Source organism: Vitis riparia, chromosome 1, assembly GCF_004353265.1.
Source record: "Vitis riparia cultivar Riparia Gloire de Montpellier isolate 1030 chromosome 1, EGFV_Vit.rip_1.0, whole genome shotgun sequence".
Lineage (NCBI taxonomy): Eukaryota > Viridiplantae > Streptophyta > Magnoliopsida > Vitales > Vitaceae > Vitis > Vitis riparia.
The window spans coordinates 6,719,982-6,735,758 of record NC_048431.1 but is presented as its reverse complement, the minus strand read 5'-3'; the positions used below and the strand labels follow the sequence as shown (position 1 = coordinate 6,735,758).

The 15,777-nt window shown below is 35.6% G+C and overlaps 3 protein-coding genes across 3 annotated transcripts; 2 read left to right on the top strand and 1 right to left on the bottom strand.

The window, feature by feature from the left end:
- The first annotated feature begins 548 nt into the window (after positions 1 to 548).
- LOC117923470 (photosystem II core complex proteins psbY, chloroplastic) lies at positions 549 to 1,474 on the top strand. The gene has a single exon (XM_034841808.1). It carries the CDS (start codon positions 652 to 654, stop codon positions 1,255 to 1,257), a length of 606 nt encoding a protein of 201 aa, XP_034697699.1. The 5' UTR covers positions 549 to 651; the 3' UTR covers positions 1,258 to 1,474.
- Positions 1,475 to 3,051: 1,577 nt separating this feature from the next.
- Positions 3,052 to 4,306, top strand: LOC117921955. Its single transcript, XM_034839900.1, has one exon. It carries the CDS (start codon positions 3,330 to 3,332, stop codon positions 4,077 to 4,079), a length of 750 nt encoding a protein of 249 aa, XP_034695791.1. The 5' UTR covers positions 3,052 to 3,329; the 3' UTR covers positions 4,080 to 4,306.
- A 946-nt stretch (positions 4,307 to 5,252) lies between these two features.
- LOC117919813 lies at positions 5,253 to 13,636 on the bottom strand. The gene is made up of 6 exons (XM_034837079.1): positions 13,343 to 13,636; positions 11,058 to 11,125; positions 9,548 to 10,967; positions 7,512 to 9,413; positions 6,804 to 6,858; positions 5,253 to 5,691 (listed from the first exon to the last, which is right to left on the bottom strand). The coding sequence occupies exons 4-6, from the start codon at positions 9,403 to 9,405 to the stop codon at positions 5,541 to 5,543; spliced, it is 2,100 nt and encodes a 699-aa protein (XP_034692970.1). The 5' UTR covers positions 9,406 to 9,413; positions 9,548 to 10,967; positions 11,058 to 11,125; positions 13,343 to 13,636; the 3' UTR covers positions 5,253 to 5,540.
- Between the last annotated feature and the right edge of the window lie 2,141 nt (positions 13,637 to 15,777).

Sequence of the window (15,777 nt, the reverse complement as noted above, 5' to 3'; positions counted from 1 at the left end):
TTAACTGAAAAATACTTGATCACGATAGGAGGTGACTTGATCATTAGAAAGTAATTTTAATGGTTGTCATACTATTGGATGCACAAAGAAAAACCCATTTGTGACCAACCAATTATTGGCACAAATTTCTGAAATGCCTTTTTGAAGACAATTTTGATTAGTAAAAATTGCTACATAGGAAGTTAATTTTGAACTTCCTCTGTAACACCTTAAAAAAATATAAACCTCCACCATGAAAGGTCCCTAAATTGACCCTAGTGTGACCAGGTCCAGTTGGGCTTCCCTGTGATTGGGCCACGCAGAAGGCATGAACCTTAGGCATCATGGGCTATGATTATGAAAAGGTTAATACTGGTTAAAGGCTTAAATAAGGGATTAATATCTACAAAATGGTGTGCTTAGGTATCCTTACAGTTTAGTGGTAAGGATGTGATAAGAAACACGGAATATGAGGCCCAGAGAGCACCAATCACACCTTCTGGATAAGAGTAGAATCTGGAGAGCCCAATTCTATTGGATACCCATATGCCTTCCCTTCACATCTATAATCTTCCACTTCCATCTCACCCAAGTCTTAGCCACTGACAACCTCCCCAAAGCCACTACTCAGATTGCCAAAACTAAAGCCGAAGCACACAAGCAACATCATCAATGGCAGCAACCATAGCGACAATGGCCATGCTCAACGCCAAATGCTTGAGCATCAATTCTCCCAAGAACCTCAACCTCTCCAAGCCAACCGCAAAACCCATCTCCCTCCTCTCCATCCAGAACCTCCCAAAAGGCCTCACCACCCTGAAATCATCCGAGAACCAAAACTTGTCAACTTCCCTAGCAGGTACTGCCATCGCCGGAGCCATCTTCTCGACCTTGAGCTCCTGCGATCCTGCCTTGGCAGCTCAACAAATCGCGGAGATAGCCGACGGCGACAACCGTGGCCTCGCGCTTTTGCTGCCTATAATCCCAGCCATAGCTTGGGTGCTCTTCAACATCCTCCAACCAGCTCTCAACCAGCTCAACAAAATGCGCAGCACCAAGGGGGTCATCATCGGGCTTGGCCTTGGTGGATTGGCGGCATCAGGGTTCATGTTGACGCCCCATGCATCAGCCGGTGAAATTGCCACGCTTGCAGATGCTGCGTCTTCTGATAACCGGGGACAGCTTCTGCTCTTTGTTGTGACTCCAGCTATTCTCTGGGTTCTGTACAATATTCTACAACCGGCTCTGAACCAGCTCAACAGGATGAGATCTGAATGAGGAAGCATTTTGAGGGGTGCAGTGCCTTGAAACTAATTGTAATTTCACCTCCTATGAATGAACGTCTGTTTTTTTATCTCTTGGGTTGGATTATGATTGCTCAGAGAGTATGTGTCAATGTTGTTATATATGAGTTACCAGTACATTTTATGTGTAATTGTATATCTCAGCCCAAGTCCATTAGAAACTATATATATGATTTTGCATTTTTCGATTCCCTGGTATAGCTATCTAATCAAGCCATCAAAGAGTTGCCCCATCTCCAAATTCAGAGTACAAACATGTTTTGACAGCGAAAATTTGGTATCTCCATTGAGTATTTTGATTGGTTTGTTTGTGAGACGCTTTCAGCCTTCTTGTTTTCTTAAGCATGCCATGTAAACATTTGCAGATTCAATGGTATGACTTTGTTCATGCATAAGAAGAAACCAGGGAATCTTCTCAGTACACGGAATGAAACGAAAATCATCACTCTCTGATGAGATTCAATTCTCGTCTTAACAGTGTGCTTGGGCGGACCAAGACGAGCCCCATGGAACTAGTGTGCTTGGGCTCTACGTGGGCTCACAAATATGAATGTGGACCCAGTTTGGGCTGGGTTCATTTCATCTCTTACTCATACGGGTGGGATGTTTAGAGCAATTAACCTTCTAAACCCTGGTCCTAACCACACATGATAGAAGCATTCTCAACGTTGATTCTTGCAAATCTCGCTCTCCCTCTCTCTCTCTCACGTCATTATATCTTTCGGTGCACCATTTTGGAAAAGGCATCCGGAGTTGCAAGCATTTTCTATTGTAATACAATATGCTTTGGTTGAAAGCAAAAAAGTTGCCCTCTCTCAGTCTGATGCTCAAGTTCCTTTTTCTAAAAGCCTTACGGGTCGGCTCACCAACTTCATAATTACTTAGGTAATAACCCAAAAAAGGGTCTAGAGGAGGGGGGTTTGCCCTAAATTCAAACTCAGCATTCCCTTTTTTTTTTTTGCCAAATGGATAAGCATAAACTTTTTAACTGTAATTGATTCAATCATCACATTTTAATAGTCCGGGCATATTTTGATTTGTATAAAGTTGCTTTCAACAAATTGCCATTGACAGGAGTACATAAGTTCTTTTTTCTTTTTTCTCTCTTTTCTGAATTTTAGGACTGGCCTCATGTAAATTTCCAGTCACTTTCTTCATGTAGGGTAAGCTTGTTTTAATTTCTTTGATACTAATCTTTTCATATAATAAGATTAACTATGCAATTATGAAATTAGTGGAGTGATGAGGACCAATGGAATATGATATCAGATGCCAATCTCTAGGATAGCATAATTTAAAAAGAGATGGTGACCCATGGGGCCACTCATTGGGAAAACTGTAGAGAACGTAATGGACAAGCTGTTTAGCCATGGGACATACATGATCTTCATTATTATACAGAGAAACTCCATTGTTAAGAACCATTAATATTTGGCATGCACAGTATCAATATGATGTTCATATTCCACTTTCTCCCTCAAAGTTTCAACTAACATTTGACTTAATATGTGGACAAGTAAATTCATTAAGGGAACAATTTAGAAAATATTTTTTTTTTAAAAGTTATAAATTACAAAATCTTTAGAAACCTTTAAGTTGAAAGTGATTTATACTAAGTATAAAATAAGGCGATGTTAATGATATCTAAATACAGATTGTTTGAAGGCCGTCCGCGTTTATCCCACTTTGTGGATTGTGCGTAGGGTGTGATGGTAAGCATAAGATAAAAGAGAAATCGTCCAAAACAACCGCCACATTGACAAGTGCATGCCCACTCCACACCAAATGTTCATCTCTGCTTGGTTTGTTTATAATTTTATTATTTTATTTAAGTTCCTTTCTCTTCTTCCACCTTCTTCCCGTCCTTGTTCAGTTTCCCACTTATTTTCTTTCTCTTTCTTTTGCATTAACTGTTCTCATGCAATGGATTTTCTTTTATTTTCTGTTCTTTTCTTTCGGTTTCTTTTCCAATTTTCCTCCCATGCAATAGCCAGTTGATTCTACTTTGAGAAGTTAGCGTCCACCAGGGAAAACCGTCATGCAGACATGAAGACCAAAACCAAGCCACTCTTTCTCAAATACTTCTTCTTCTCTCTCTTTGTATCCATCCCTATCCTCCTCCTCCTATTCTCTTTCCAATCCCTCCGCCATAAAACTACAGACCCACCACCCGGAAACCAACCCTCCGGCGACCTCCGTATCCGCCCTGGCTACACCTCCTACGAAGCCTACTTACAGCTCCAGCTCAACAAAACCCTCAATCCCAAACTCAGAAAGATATGGACCACCCGTGACTGGGACAGAAAGATCAACGTCTTCGCTCAATTCTTCCAAGACCTCAAGCAGAAACAACTACTCAAGAACGAGTCCAAAGCGCTGTGCATCGGCGCCCGAGTGGGGCAAGAGGTGGAAGCGCTGAGGCGAGTTGGAGTGGCGGACTCGGTGGGAATCGACCTGGTTCCCTACCCGCCCTTGGTGTTGAAGGGCGACTTCCATAACCAGCCGTTCAAGAACGACACATTCGATTTCGAGTTCTCCAATGTTTTCGACCACGCGCTGTATCCGGACAAGTTCGTTGGGGAGATCGAACGGACGTTGAGGCCCGGCGGGGTCTGCGTTCTACACTTGGCGCTGTCGCGACGGTCTGATAAGTACTCTGCCAATGATTTATACAGCGTGAGACCGTTGACAGAGATGTTTGGAAGGTCGGAGGTGGTCCATGTTCGCACCGTAGACGGGTTCGGGTTGGACACAGAAGTGGTTTTCCGGAAAAAGAAATTGATCGGACGCTCCTGATTTTGATTTCGCAAGTTGGGATCATCACACGGTCATAAAACGTTAGTTGAAGTCTTGAGGATTGTTTGTATCGAAATTTGGCTTGCTTGTTGGTTTGGAAATGTAGAGTGAGCTTGTCGGATAGGAGGAATGTACGTAGGTTTGTTTGCCGGCATTGCCTTCAGTCTTACACATATTTCAAAACCATCTTACTGAACCCAATTTAACAGCTTTCTCCTTTTTCCGCATGCAAATCTAAATTTTTTCGTTTAAACAAGCTGTTCGAAGAAAATGTAATGCAATTTTTTTTTCATTTTTAATAATAATAATAATAATAAAATCATCATTTTCTTTTTTTAAAATAAAATATAATCGTCTTTACCCTTCAATGGTTGGTAGAATAGATGATTGATTCTGTATTTGTTGTATAATTAAATGTGGCAAGAGGAGACGTCATAGTGTTTTATTTACGCATTTCAAATTTTATTTTTCAAGGAATAATGAGAAACGATGAAAGAGCGGGCAAAGGTTCATTTTCAGTGGGACCAGACCAATTAGGGTAATACTAAAATGAAGTTTGAATCAAAGTTGAAAATGCTACAAATTATGGTCTGACTTGAGAGTAGGGATGCAGGACGTCCAAGCAAGCGGGACAAGTAGAATGAATTGGATGCCTCTTTACGGGACATAACACACACTAGATATCATTGAAGTCATGTTACATGCATCATTAGGAGGAACATAAACAAAAGACAATAAGGACGAATCAAGTCCTTTGCAAGAATGGTTTATTTGATCAATTTAATCAATGGGCCATTGCAATGCAGTGTTGAAGTAGGACGGTAACTTGTTTAGCATCGTATGGCATGAGGCGTGTGTCCTTTGGATTCGAATTTAGTATTGCTACCCAACGTATTGAATATAATCGCATGGTTTGTTGTACCAAACTCCCAATCACAAGACAAACAGACAATGAATGAGTCAACACATTTTATCCCATTCGGAGGCTTATTGAATTTCTGATGAACAGAAGTGAAGAGTCAACTCGAATCAGTATCCTATATTGATTTTAGGAGGTCATTCCCACTTGGTGAACCATTCTATGTACCATGGCCCATGCGCATAGGGCTGCTTCAAATTTCCTGGTTTTCTATAATAATAATATACCTTAATACAATCCTTTCAACACCAAAATCCATGAAAAATGTTCCGTTCCACTAATTCAAGTTCAACAACACATGCATTCAGACCACATTCAATCTCTGTTCGTTACAAAAAGCTCCACATTCTCTAATATGAAAAAATTATCAGATTTTCTTGGCCAAGACCAGCAAATACCAATTTTTTTTTTTTAAGTAATGCAATCCCAAAACTCAAGAGCAACTTGTGCATAATACTGAAAAAGGCTTCCGAAATAGCTCCCAGAAATTAAAAAAAGAAAAAAAATTCCCAAAATTGCCCAGCAAGACTAGCACCCTCCATTCACAAGTTTGCTTGACTATCAGGAACAAACTCAACAGGCTGGCTTTCAGTGTCATTCAGTTCTGACTGTGAAGCAGTAAGCTTTGCCTTCTTGAATCGGCTTGAACTTCTGAGGATCACATCCATGGTTACATTCTTTGACCCTGAGGAGCTACTCCAAGCAGACAAATAACAATGGTTACACATGGACAGAAGAAATACATAATAAATTCCTAGCCAATTAGAAAAGGAAAAGGAAAAAAAAAACAACCATAATTGGGAAAACTTTATTTTTTTTTATGATGGCAATGGTATTTGAACTTGTCTTGTTTTCATGACCAATTCTTATTCTTTATTCTTTTCTTTTTCACTGTGAAAGGAACCTACTCGTAGCAGATGAAATTGCAGCTCTGTATCAAAGGTTAGGCACTATGAATTTATGAATAATCGTGGATTCACATCTAATCAAATTAATAAATAACTGTGTATATTTTCTCTAAATAAAGAAAAAAATTTGATAAAACGAATTCTTTTCAGAAAATGAAATGAAAGAACCAAATCTGTGTAAAAACCTACAAGCCTAGGAAATTGTTCCAAATAAATGCAGACAAAATGGGAAATCCAAGGTTTGTGTACAAGTTTTTTGCCAAAACAGGTCAAAACAAAAGAATACTGACAACATTTGAGGTAAGACCAAACACTTCCAACCTCAGCTGTTATGTTTCCAAAAACTTGTAGTACAAACAACCACCAAGAGAAGCATACGATGTACTGGCAGGCTGCCAGTGAAGAGTATGTCAAACAGTTCATTAAGTTAATAAGAGTCTGTTTGGTAGTGATTTTAGGAAGTACTTTTAGCATAAAAAGTGTTTTTGAAAAAACATAAGATATTTGACAAAATTTATAAAACACTTTTAAAAATTTGAAAAATCACTTGTAGCATTAAAAAATCACTTTTAGTGTTTTTGAAAGAAACACTTATAAAATACGTTTGGTAGTGATTCTAGGAAGTGTTTTTAACTTTTGTAATAGCTGAATTTTTTTATCTTTTAGGTATTAAAAAGACTAAAAACATTTCTTAAAATCACTACCAAACACACCCTTAATATGTGATTATTCGAAAAACACTTCCTGAGAAAACAATTCTACTAAAAACACTTCCAAATGCACTGTAAATATTGACAACATAAATAAGTTTCTAATTATCACAATCACTACAGTTTGACAAGATCTATATCTTGTAATGGAAAAGAGCATATAATTTCAAACTAAAATTGAACTTACTTTGATTTTCCAATACTTTTGGCACCACTTTCATTTCTTTTTGCGCTGTACAATCCTGTAAAAAAATTAAATGAAAGTTATTGATCAGTTCTTATCCTAGAAAATGTTTGCTGTAAAGGGAACAATACAAATAAGATAGTTTCAGGAAGTTTCAGGGATTAGTAAGCACAATAGTGTAAACTCCAGGGTAGTAAGAAAGAATTAACATTCAATTATTTATCTGTGGTACTACATTCACACATCATTGTTGAATGTTTCAATTACTAGCTAGGGAGGGAAAAAGAAAAAGGAAAAAAGGAAAAAAATCTAAACAATTTTATTGATCATGTTTCACTGAAAAATATCTGAAAGATGCAGGATACACCCACCATCTTTCTGAGAAAGTGTAAAAAGGGGAGTTCTGGAAGTTAAAAAGAGCATTATATTGATACTGTAACCCTCAGAGATAGAAAAGCGCCTACCTGATTTGATAAGCATAATGAAATAATGTACAATTCAGATGAGATGGGTTTGAGAAGTTCACCAATCAGGACCGGATTATCAGAATATAAAAGCATTGAGTGAGAGATTTATTTACTCAAAATATTTAATCTTATCTTATGGTTAAAGGAGAAGCAAAATGATACATATGCAGTTTATCTGCTAATAAACACATGATGTAATCAATCATTACAGGCAAAAGGAATAAATAGAAAAGCTTAGAATTACCATGTGATGAGTCCAGATGTTGATTGTTTTCTCCTTCTGTGTAGTCAGATGAAGCTGAACTATCTGATGGTGTTCTAGTGCTGGCATCTGAATTCTCAACACCATTATGATCTTCAGAACTTTCACTGCCACCATCATTAAAAATAGATCCATATGTAGCTAATAGACTCTTCCTTTGGTGAGAACTGTTCACAACTTCTCCAGGATTTTTTCTGGGAGCTTTTCTAACTGTCACACGATAACGGTCCAAATTTGACTGACGCTTACCCCTTTTATTTTGGTAAGTTCTGTCCTCTGAACTGTCTGAACTCGAGGTAGATAAAGAGGCTTTACCATTTTCTTTCAAAAAGGCATGGGCGGTGCTACTGGTGCCAGAAGCATTAACAACATTAGGCCATCTGATTTCCTCAGGAATTGTATCAAACTTACCAATGTCATGAGGAGATTTCAAATCATTTCTGGAAACTTTTGAAAACTTGCTGTCAGACTCAGGCATGAGTTTGTTATGTCCATCCATGGATAATGGATCCTGAAGTTGATTGTCACCTTCAGATTTTTTTTCAACATCCTGGCTCTTGTTGGTCTTTAAGGAGTTCTGTAGATCACGTGAGGTGGCTACCGAATCGACATTAGATATTTTTTTGTTCTTATTAGTCTTGGAGACTCTTTCTGATCTTTTCACTTTAGTATCCTCGTCAGCAAGTACTTGAGCAGGAGCAACAACTTTATGCAGTGATTGTCTAGGCATATTAACCATATCACTTTGACAGCTAGAAACTTCCTTGTGATCATTGGCTTCATTAATGCATGCAAGTTTAAGGAGGTTACCGTCAACATTAGCTTCAAGAGGCCTCCCCACAGGGTTATTTTCCAGTGCATATGATGACGGAATTTGAGAAGAGTCAAAAGTCCCAGAATCCTGTTTAGGATGAAGAGATTCAACTTCAGTCCCAGCATCTTTCTCAGTTCCCAACTTCGATCTCTTGAACTGATTTGTGGAACTAGTCTTCACTGATTTAGTTTTCCTTTTGATTTTTGATGGAACATCAACCTTCATTTTATGAGTGGAAGAGGTCGAAACTTCAGGGCCAACATCTAGCTCTTTCTTTTGCAAATCTGGAAGATTCTTTGCAGTAGAACTTTGTTTCTTTGTTTTCTTTCTCACTTTAGCATCTGCCATGGCTTCCGTGTTCACTTGAGGTTTACCGATATGAGTTAGATGAAAGGATTCCATTTCATTTCCACTCATCGCATCAATTTCCCTATCAACACCCAAAAGAGAAGTATTTCTCACTTTTGTTTTCAATACTTCCGTCCTTTCTGTTTGAGACAAGATGCTTTCCCCCTTATCAGCTTCATTACTGGAATGATTGCCGTTAAAAGCATTGTGAGGCTCAGTTGAAGCAAAGCCATCCAAAGTATCTTTAGCATGTTCCATATTGGATCCAACTGGTGTTCCTTCAACTGAGTTCTTAGCTTTCTTTGACTTCTTTCTCTTAACTGCAGGTTTCTGATGTTCCATACCCACACTGGCATCCAATAATTTAGAAGAGGCGGTCACCTCTTTCATGTTCATTTCCGATCCATCACATCTAGACAATCTGCACTTTTCAGACAGCATCCCGTTAGGATCATTGTTCAATGACATTTCTTTTTCTCCCTCACTTTTATCAGTTTGATCAATCCCAAGTTTCAGATGATCACCAGGGACAACATTCTCTTGTTCAGAAAGCTCTAAGTCCTTTCTGAGGCTATCGAGCTCTTTAACTGAAAGGTCTCTCCCATCAACAGCATGATGCTTCTTTGAACTTTTTGTTCTTTTAACTTCGTAAGCAGCTCCTAGTTCAGATACATCACTTTTTCTTCCCATATTGCTAGCATCAGCTTCATTCATATCAATGTCTGCAAAAGAATAAGAAGTAATGTTAACAAAAGATGTCGTTATATACTTTTCCTTAACAGGAACTCAAGACAAATTAACCAAAAGAAGCAATATTTCTTCAAAACAGCATACTGATGCAACAGCGAAATCTCACCGGGTGATAAACTGGGTATTTCTACTGCTTGGACAGGACCACTGTACTTTTCCTTAAGAGAGAGAGCATAAGGTCTGCTATGGGTGGCATCCTGGATGCTCTCTCCTGGAACAATTGCGGTATCAAATTCTCTACCAGAATCCTTGTGGTTAATTTCCACTGTTGCATTTGAACTCTCTTGCCTAGCATCTTTCTCCGAAGGAATTTCTGAGACTGCTTGGCTACAAGGATTGGATGATTTCTTTTTCCTTTTCCTCTTCCCAGTGCTTGAACTGGTTCTAATCAAACAGTTAGGTTCTGGGGGTTGAGTAGGCAAACCTTCTAAATTAAAATTTATAATCTTCTGTTCATTCTCCAAAGTGTTCTCAGTGCTTCCAATCTTGGCCTCTGAAGTTTCTTTATTAAAATTACAGAGCAGAGCCTCATTCTCTTTCACAGGACCTTCAGACTCATTATTCTTTACAATCTTACGCTTTTCTTTGCAGCAGGCTTAGGTTGTGCAATTCCTCCCAGAGAACTATTGCATTGCACATCAATTGTATCCTTCAGTTTGATATCATGGCATTCAACATGTGTTCCTTGAACCTGAATCTCCTCACACGGATCATGTTTCTTCTGTACCCCATAATCTGATCTCTTACTGATTTCAGAAGAAGATTTTTCACCAGGGTCATCACTAATCTGTTTGTTTCCCATCTTCATAACATTTGGAACTTTGACACCTGCATTGCCTACAGGATTCTCCAGGATTACATTCTCTTGCTGTGATGTATCTTTACCAGATGCATGAAAAGGAGGAGCATTGTCTTCTTTCAAAGCATGATCAGATAATGCATCTTTGTGTTTATTTTTAATCTTTTGCCTTTTCTTTGGAATGGGCTCAGTTTTTAAAGCTCCTTCCAATGAACCATTATATTGCATATCATCAATTTTGTTGTCATTTTTCTTCTGGTTAGTATGTCTCCCAGGTAATTCAATCTCCCCACTATACAGGTTGCATTTCTCCTCAGGATCTGACTTCTTGTTGGAAACAAATGAAGTTTTGTGATGATCATCATTAATATGTTTAACTTCCATCTCTAGAACTTTTGATCGTTCAACAATGGGATCACCAGAACCAAATTCATCAGCACTAAGAACTTTCTCATTGCGGACTGGTTGGCCTTAATTTGGGGCAATGATGATTCATCAAGGACAGACAACTTTTTAGAAGGTTCATCAGGTTGAAGATCAACTCATCTGCTGAAGGAAGACACAGTAGTAGGTTGCCAGAATCAGGATTACATGCGAGCTGATTTTCACTCTGCTCCACTGAACTAGAAGCATCAACATGGAGGAACCAAGTTCTTTTAACCCCATCGAAAGCACTTCTAACAAACATGGAGTCTGAGAGGTGATAAAAGAATCCTTTTCTCTTGACCTGTAAGGATTAAAAACCTTGTCCATGTTAAGGATACAATCAACAAGCAAGACAGTTAATAGTTCTATTGTGAATGAGAAAGACGAATACCTTTAAAGCATGAATCTTTATCTTTCCAATGCTAGAAAAGCACAGGGGGTGTTCAAGCAGTATTTTCTCTGCAAGCCAACAACATGGATTTGAAAATGCAATTGATCAAGAAGGGAAATGGCACATTATCAATACAAGCTGAAGATAAAATATGACTTAATATCTCTTTCTAATGAAAACCAAAAAACAACTCTACTCCTTCAATGAGAACAGATATTGTAATGTTTCCAGGTCTTGGTGTTGTTATTAGACGAGCTTCAGAATATGTCAACTACACAAAAGCTGCATCAGTTGGAACCAATTTTAAGAAAACTAAGAATCATGACCAAAAATGACCAATTTGCAGCAGAAAACAAGAAACACAGGTCATAGAAAATAACACCCTTCTTTTACAGGAGATGAAAGGAATACTAAGCAACTAATTTTTCCAAAGACCAAAAGGAACAAACATCAAGAAAAGGACATGCAATCTCATTTCAGATGCTGGTTAGATTAAAAAACAAATTCCTTTAATATGTCATTGCTACAGGACCATTCCTCTCTTATATTTCATGTAACAAGGTGAATAGTGATAGCTTCCATAATACTCATAAAGGTGGCAACTAAATTACCAATAAATATCCCCAAGTTTGGGAAATAAACAGAGGGACAATCAACACCTGCAGCCTCAAGTTTATAATAACCAGCTTTATTTTAAAAAGTTCAACAATTTCATCTGAATATTCTGTATTGAACAAGTCTTCAAAATTTTCCTACCAGCCAAACAGATCTACAGAAATAAGAAAGAAAAAGGAAAAAAAAAATTATGGACACTCACATTAGTAGCCAACAATTTCTTCTATCACAGAAAAGTTCAACTTTCAAGTATAGTCTATATAAAGACATACAACTATAATATATATAGATAGATATAGATAAACAGATAGATAGATAGAAAAAGAGAAAAAGAAAGGAAAACAAAATTTTGGCTTTGGCTTCAAGTAAGACAAAACAAGAACTGTTCGACATAAGGTATCATTGATTCATAAAAAGCACAGATTGTAAGTATTGAAGGAGCAATTTGTCAGGGACAAGGAATACAAAATTTTTGAAATGTGATCACATACCGTTAAGAGAATATGGACCTTTATGAGAAAGGTTTGAAAGCACCAATAAGGTATTAGACCTGAATGAAGGCTCCTAAAGTGGGGAATGCCAAAAAAAAATGCAATAGTAATATAATAGAAGATTTTGAGACTCCATTTATTAATTGAAAATAATGTCTTCTGATAGTGATTAATGGTTAATAGAATAAGTTAAAAATCCCACAATCTGGTTGAAGATTATGCTCTTTTCAATTTATGCAATGCCAGAAGAGCATTAGATAAATCCCTGTCATCTAGATTGAAGATATGGATTTTCATAGCATGCAAAACTAGTAAGAATTCATTTCCCATAGTTAAGAGCTAAGGTGAATAATGATGATGCTCAAAAACAATAATGATAAAACGAGTAACCAGAGTCCAACAACACACAATCTACCCTGCAAAATCCAATTTATCATAAATTCTTCAAATTTTCTTGCAAAGAATTCACTCAATTTTGTTTCAATAAATCATCTTCCGAATGCTCCCACATTAAATTCTTAGACAATGCACTTGTATTGTCACAAAACAACCACACAACCCAATAAATTTCCACAGTTATATATGTAGTTCTAACAGGGAAGAAATGTTAACAATATTGAAAATTTTTGGTGCTTACCATCCAAATGAAATGAAGAAGAAGAAGAAAACTCACACAAAATTTTAAATAGCACTTACAGACTATTACACTCTAAACAAAGAAATGGAAAGGAAGAAGAAAAATTCTAATGTACAGATTTAGGCAGTACAAATAGAGTATTGAACTATAAATATTTCCCAGGTCCAACACATAAACACTCTGTCGGGTCTGTCAACAGATGGAAAAAGAAGAAATTAAAATTCCGTAACAATCTATGATTTCAACCACCTTGACCTCAAAAAACAAAACCCCCGCAAAACCCCCGAGTCTTATTGCTAAAACCAAACAAACCTAGTTTGTGCAAATCAAGTACCTAAAAGTGATAAGTAGGGAACTGCTTGATTGCAGCTCAAAATACAGAAGAAGAAAAAAGCAATGGTTTCAAAAACAACAAAAGAATTTCAAAATACTTCTAAAACAGAATTCAACCTCACAATCAGCAGACGAGAAAATAAAAGAATAGAAAGATTAAGAAAATGTATAATACAAAAAATAATAATGTGTTGAAGGGGTATTATTACTTTTGAGATCGGCGACGGTATCGACATTAGAGACGATCATTGCGATATGGGTATCGAGGCTGGTGTCGATGAAAACTGTATTGTACGGTGGGTTCGCATGGGAATCGGAGGCTAAACTGAGTTCCATCATTGACTCAGTGGAGGGAAAGAGTGAGTAAGAAGGGGAAGGGGAAGGGGGAGGGGGAGGTAGGGCGGCTTGCGTTGTGTATATTGGCGGGATGAAGGGTTTTTGCAGAGCGCGAAACGCTGCGTTTTGGCACCTCCTTGAACATTCTGAGGAGATTAGGACGACAACATGTCTGTTTTCCGGGACCCACTCTCGCTGGTCGGGGTTCAGCGAATTCGTAAAACTAACCCTCTACATTTTTTCAACATAAAAAGCTTCACTTATAAATCATCAAAATATTAAAAAATATTTATATCAAAAATAAATTATTATTCAAGTTCAAAAATATAAAAAAATTATTTTATAAATTTAATATTTTTTTCATCTTTTTTAATTAATTAATCTTTTGAGAATTTATCATAATTTTGAATAAAATACTCATTTTTAAAAACAAAAAATTGTCAGATAAATTGGTTCTAGTAAGGTGTAAAATATCTCCACATTGGTTAATTAATCTTTTGAGAATTCATCATCATTTTGGATAAAATACTCATTTTTAAAAACAAAAAATTGTCAGATAAATGGGTTCTAGTGCATGATGCGATACCAATTGTTATGCACAATTAGATAGAATTCACAATTGAAAATCGACTACTAAGGAGAGGGTGCTCAAGTTCAGTGCTCATAAATCTAATCACTAACCCTAATTTCTTGATGTGGAAGGCAAATGGATTGTTAAAAGCTACAAGATTTCTTTTATTTTTCTTTCTTTTTCAAGATTGCACATTCTCCATTTTCTTTTATTTCTTGTTGAGTTATTTTTTATTACAATTTTTTGTTTTTATTTTTTATTTAAGTTTTTTGTCGTAACTCTTTGTTGGAGTTTTGTTACTATTGTTTTTTGTTAGGGATTCTTGCAATTATTTTTGGTTGAGATTTTTTGACATTTATTTTTTGTTAAGGTTTACGGTTGTTTCTATTGGGTTTTTTTGTATTGTTTTTTATTGGGTTTATTGGTGTTGTTTTTATTAGGGTATTCTGCCATTGTTTTTTTTTTTTTCTCTCAATTTCATTTAAGCTTATATGAAAATTTTTGTTAGGGTTTTTTTATAGCTATTTTTTGTTGGAGATTTTTGTTTTTATTTTTTTGTTGGAGATTTTTTATTTTTTGTGTTTTGTGGGGATTTTCGCTTGAGTATTTTTTTTTTTTTAATTTTTTTTTATTAGGGTTTCTAGTAGTTGGGATTGAGATTAAAATAGATGGAAATTTTGATTAAGACTTATAAATAAAACAGAAACTTAATTTCATTTATTTATTTTTTAAATAAAACTTAACTATAGTATAATTTAAGTCATTATAATCAAATTCTTTGTAAATAAAAAACAAATTTACCTTGATTAAGTTTTTCTTTAAATGAAACTTAATTATAGTAATTCAAATTATCCTTAGAATCTAACTTTATTTAAGTTTTTTGTAAACCAAACTTAACTTTCATCCAACACAAGTGAACACCTTTAAGGAGAAATTAAGCTTTGTAAAAAAGCGATCAAAAAATATAAATGTATTATAAAGAAAATGGTGAACAAAATATAATACAAAAAAAAATAAAAAATGGGAAGGTGATGTCCATATAGCGAAAGGGACTTTGATAGATTAAAAGCAAAAAAAAAAAAAAAAAAATAGAGTTTGAGATATATATTAGTTGGCAAAAGATAAAATGATCAAAATAAGCGGGAAAAATAATATGTTTGGAGGAAACAAAATATGAAGGGTAAAAGCATCTAAATGGCGAATCTTTGAACACAATTAAAGAGAGGGTTATTTTTACAATTTATAGTTATTTTGGTCATTTCCATTAACCCTAAATAGAAGCAAAAAGATGTGTAGAATAAAAAGAAAAGATGATGAGAATAAAAAGTGTGTGGAAATAAAAAAGTTTTTTTTTTTTCTTATCTATCCTTGTGTTTGGATAATTAATATGATGATAGGAATGAAATTAATAATAATTTTAAAGGAAATGAGATTTCATTTATAAATAAGATTTCAATTCATTCCTATTACGAGGTATTGTAATTCTGTAATATAAGTTATTTTTTAAAAATAATTTTCAAAAGTTAAAAACCAAAAACTTTTTTGGATAAGTTATTTTTAAAAATAAAAAGCAAATTATAATTCAATTTACATAATATGAACTACATTTAATTCAAGTCTTATTAAAAATAAAAATAAATTTGTAATAAAAATAAATTAAAAAATGAGTAATTTTTAATAACATATGAATAGTAATATTATAATAAAATCATAAATTTAATTTTTTTTAAATATTAT

What these genes read in the sequence shown, in the direction of transcription:
- LOC117919813 (XM_034837079.1), bottom strand. Translation starts at nt 9,405, where the DNA reads ATGAATGAAGCTGATGCTAGCAATATGGGAAGAAAAAGTGATGTATCT. An exon ending in ACATCTGGACTCATCACATG is followed by an intron (nt 6,859 to 7,511) that starts GTAATTCTAAGC and finishes ATTTTTTTACAG; the next exon opens with GATTGTACAGCGCAAAAAGA. An exon ending in AAAAGTATTGGAAAATCAAA is followed by an intron (nt 5,692 to 6,803) that starts GTAAGTTCAATT and finishes TGCTTGGAGTAG; the next exon opens with CTCCTCAGGGTCAAAGAATG.
- LOC117921955 (XM_034839900.1), top strand. Translation starts at nt 3,330, where the DNA reads ATGAAGACCAAAACCAAGCCACTCTTTCTCAAATACTTCTTCTTCTCT.
- LOC117923470 (XM_034841808.1), top strand. Translation starts at nt 652, where the DNA reads ATGGCAGCAACCATAGCGACAATGGCCATGCTCAACGCCAAATGCTTG.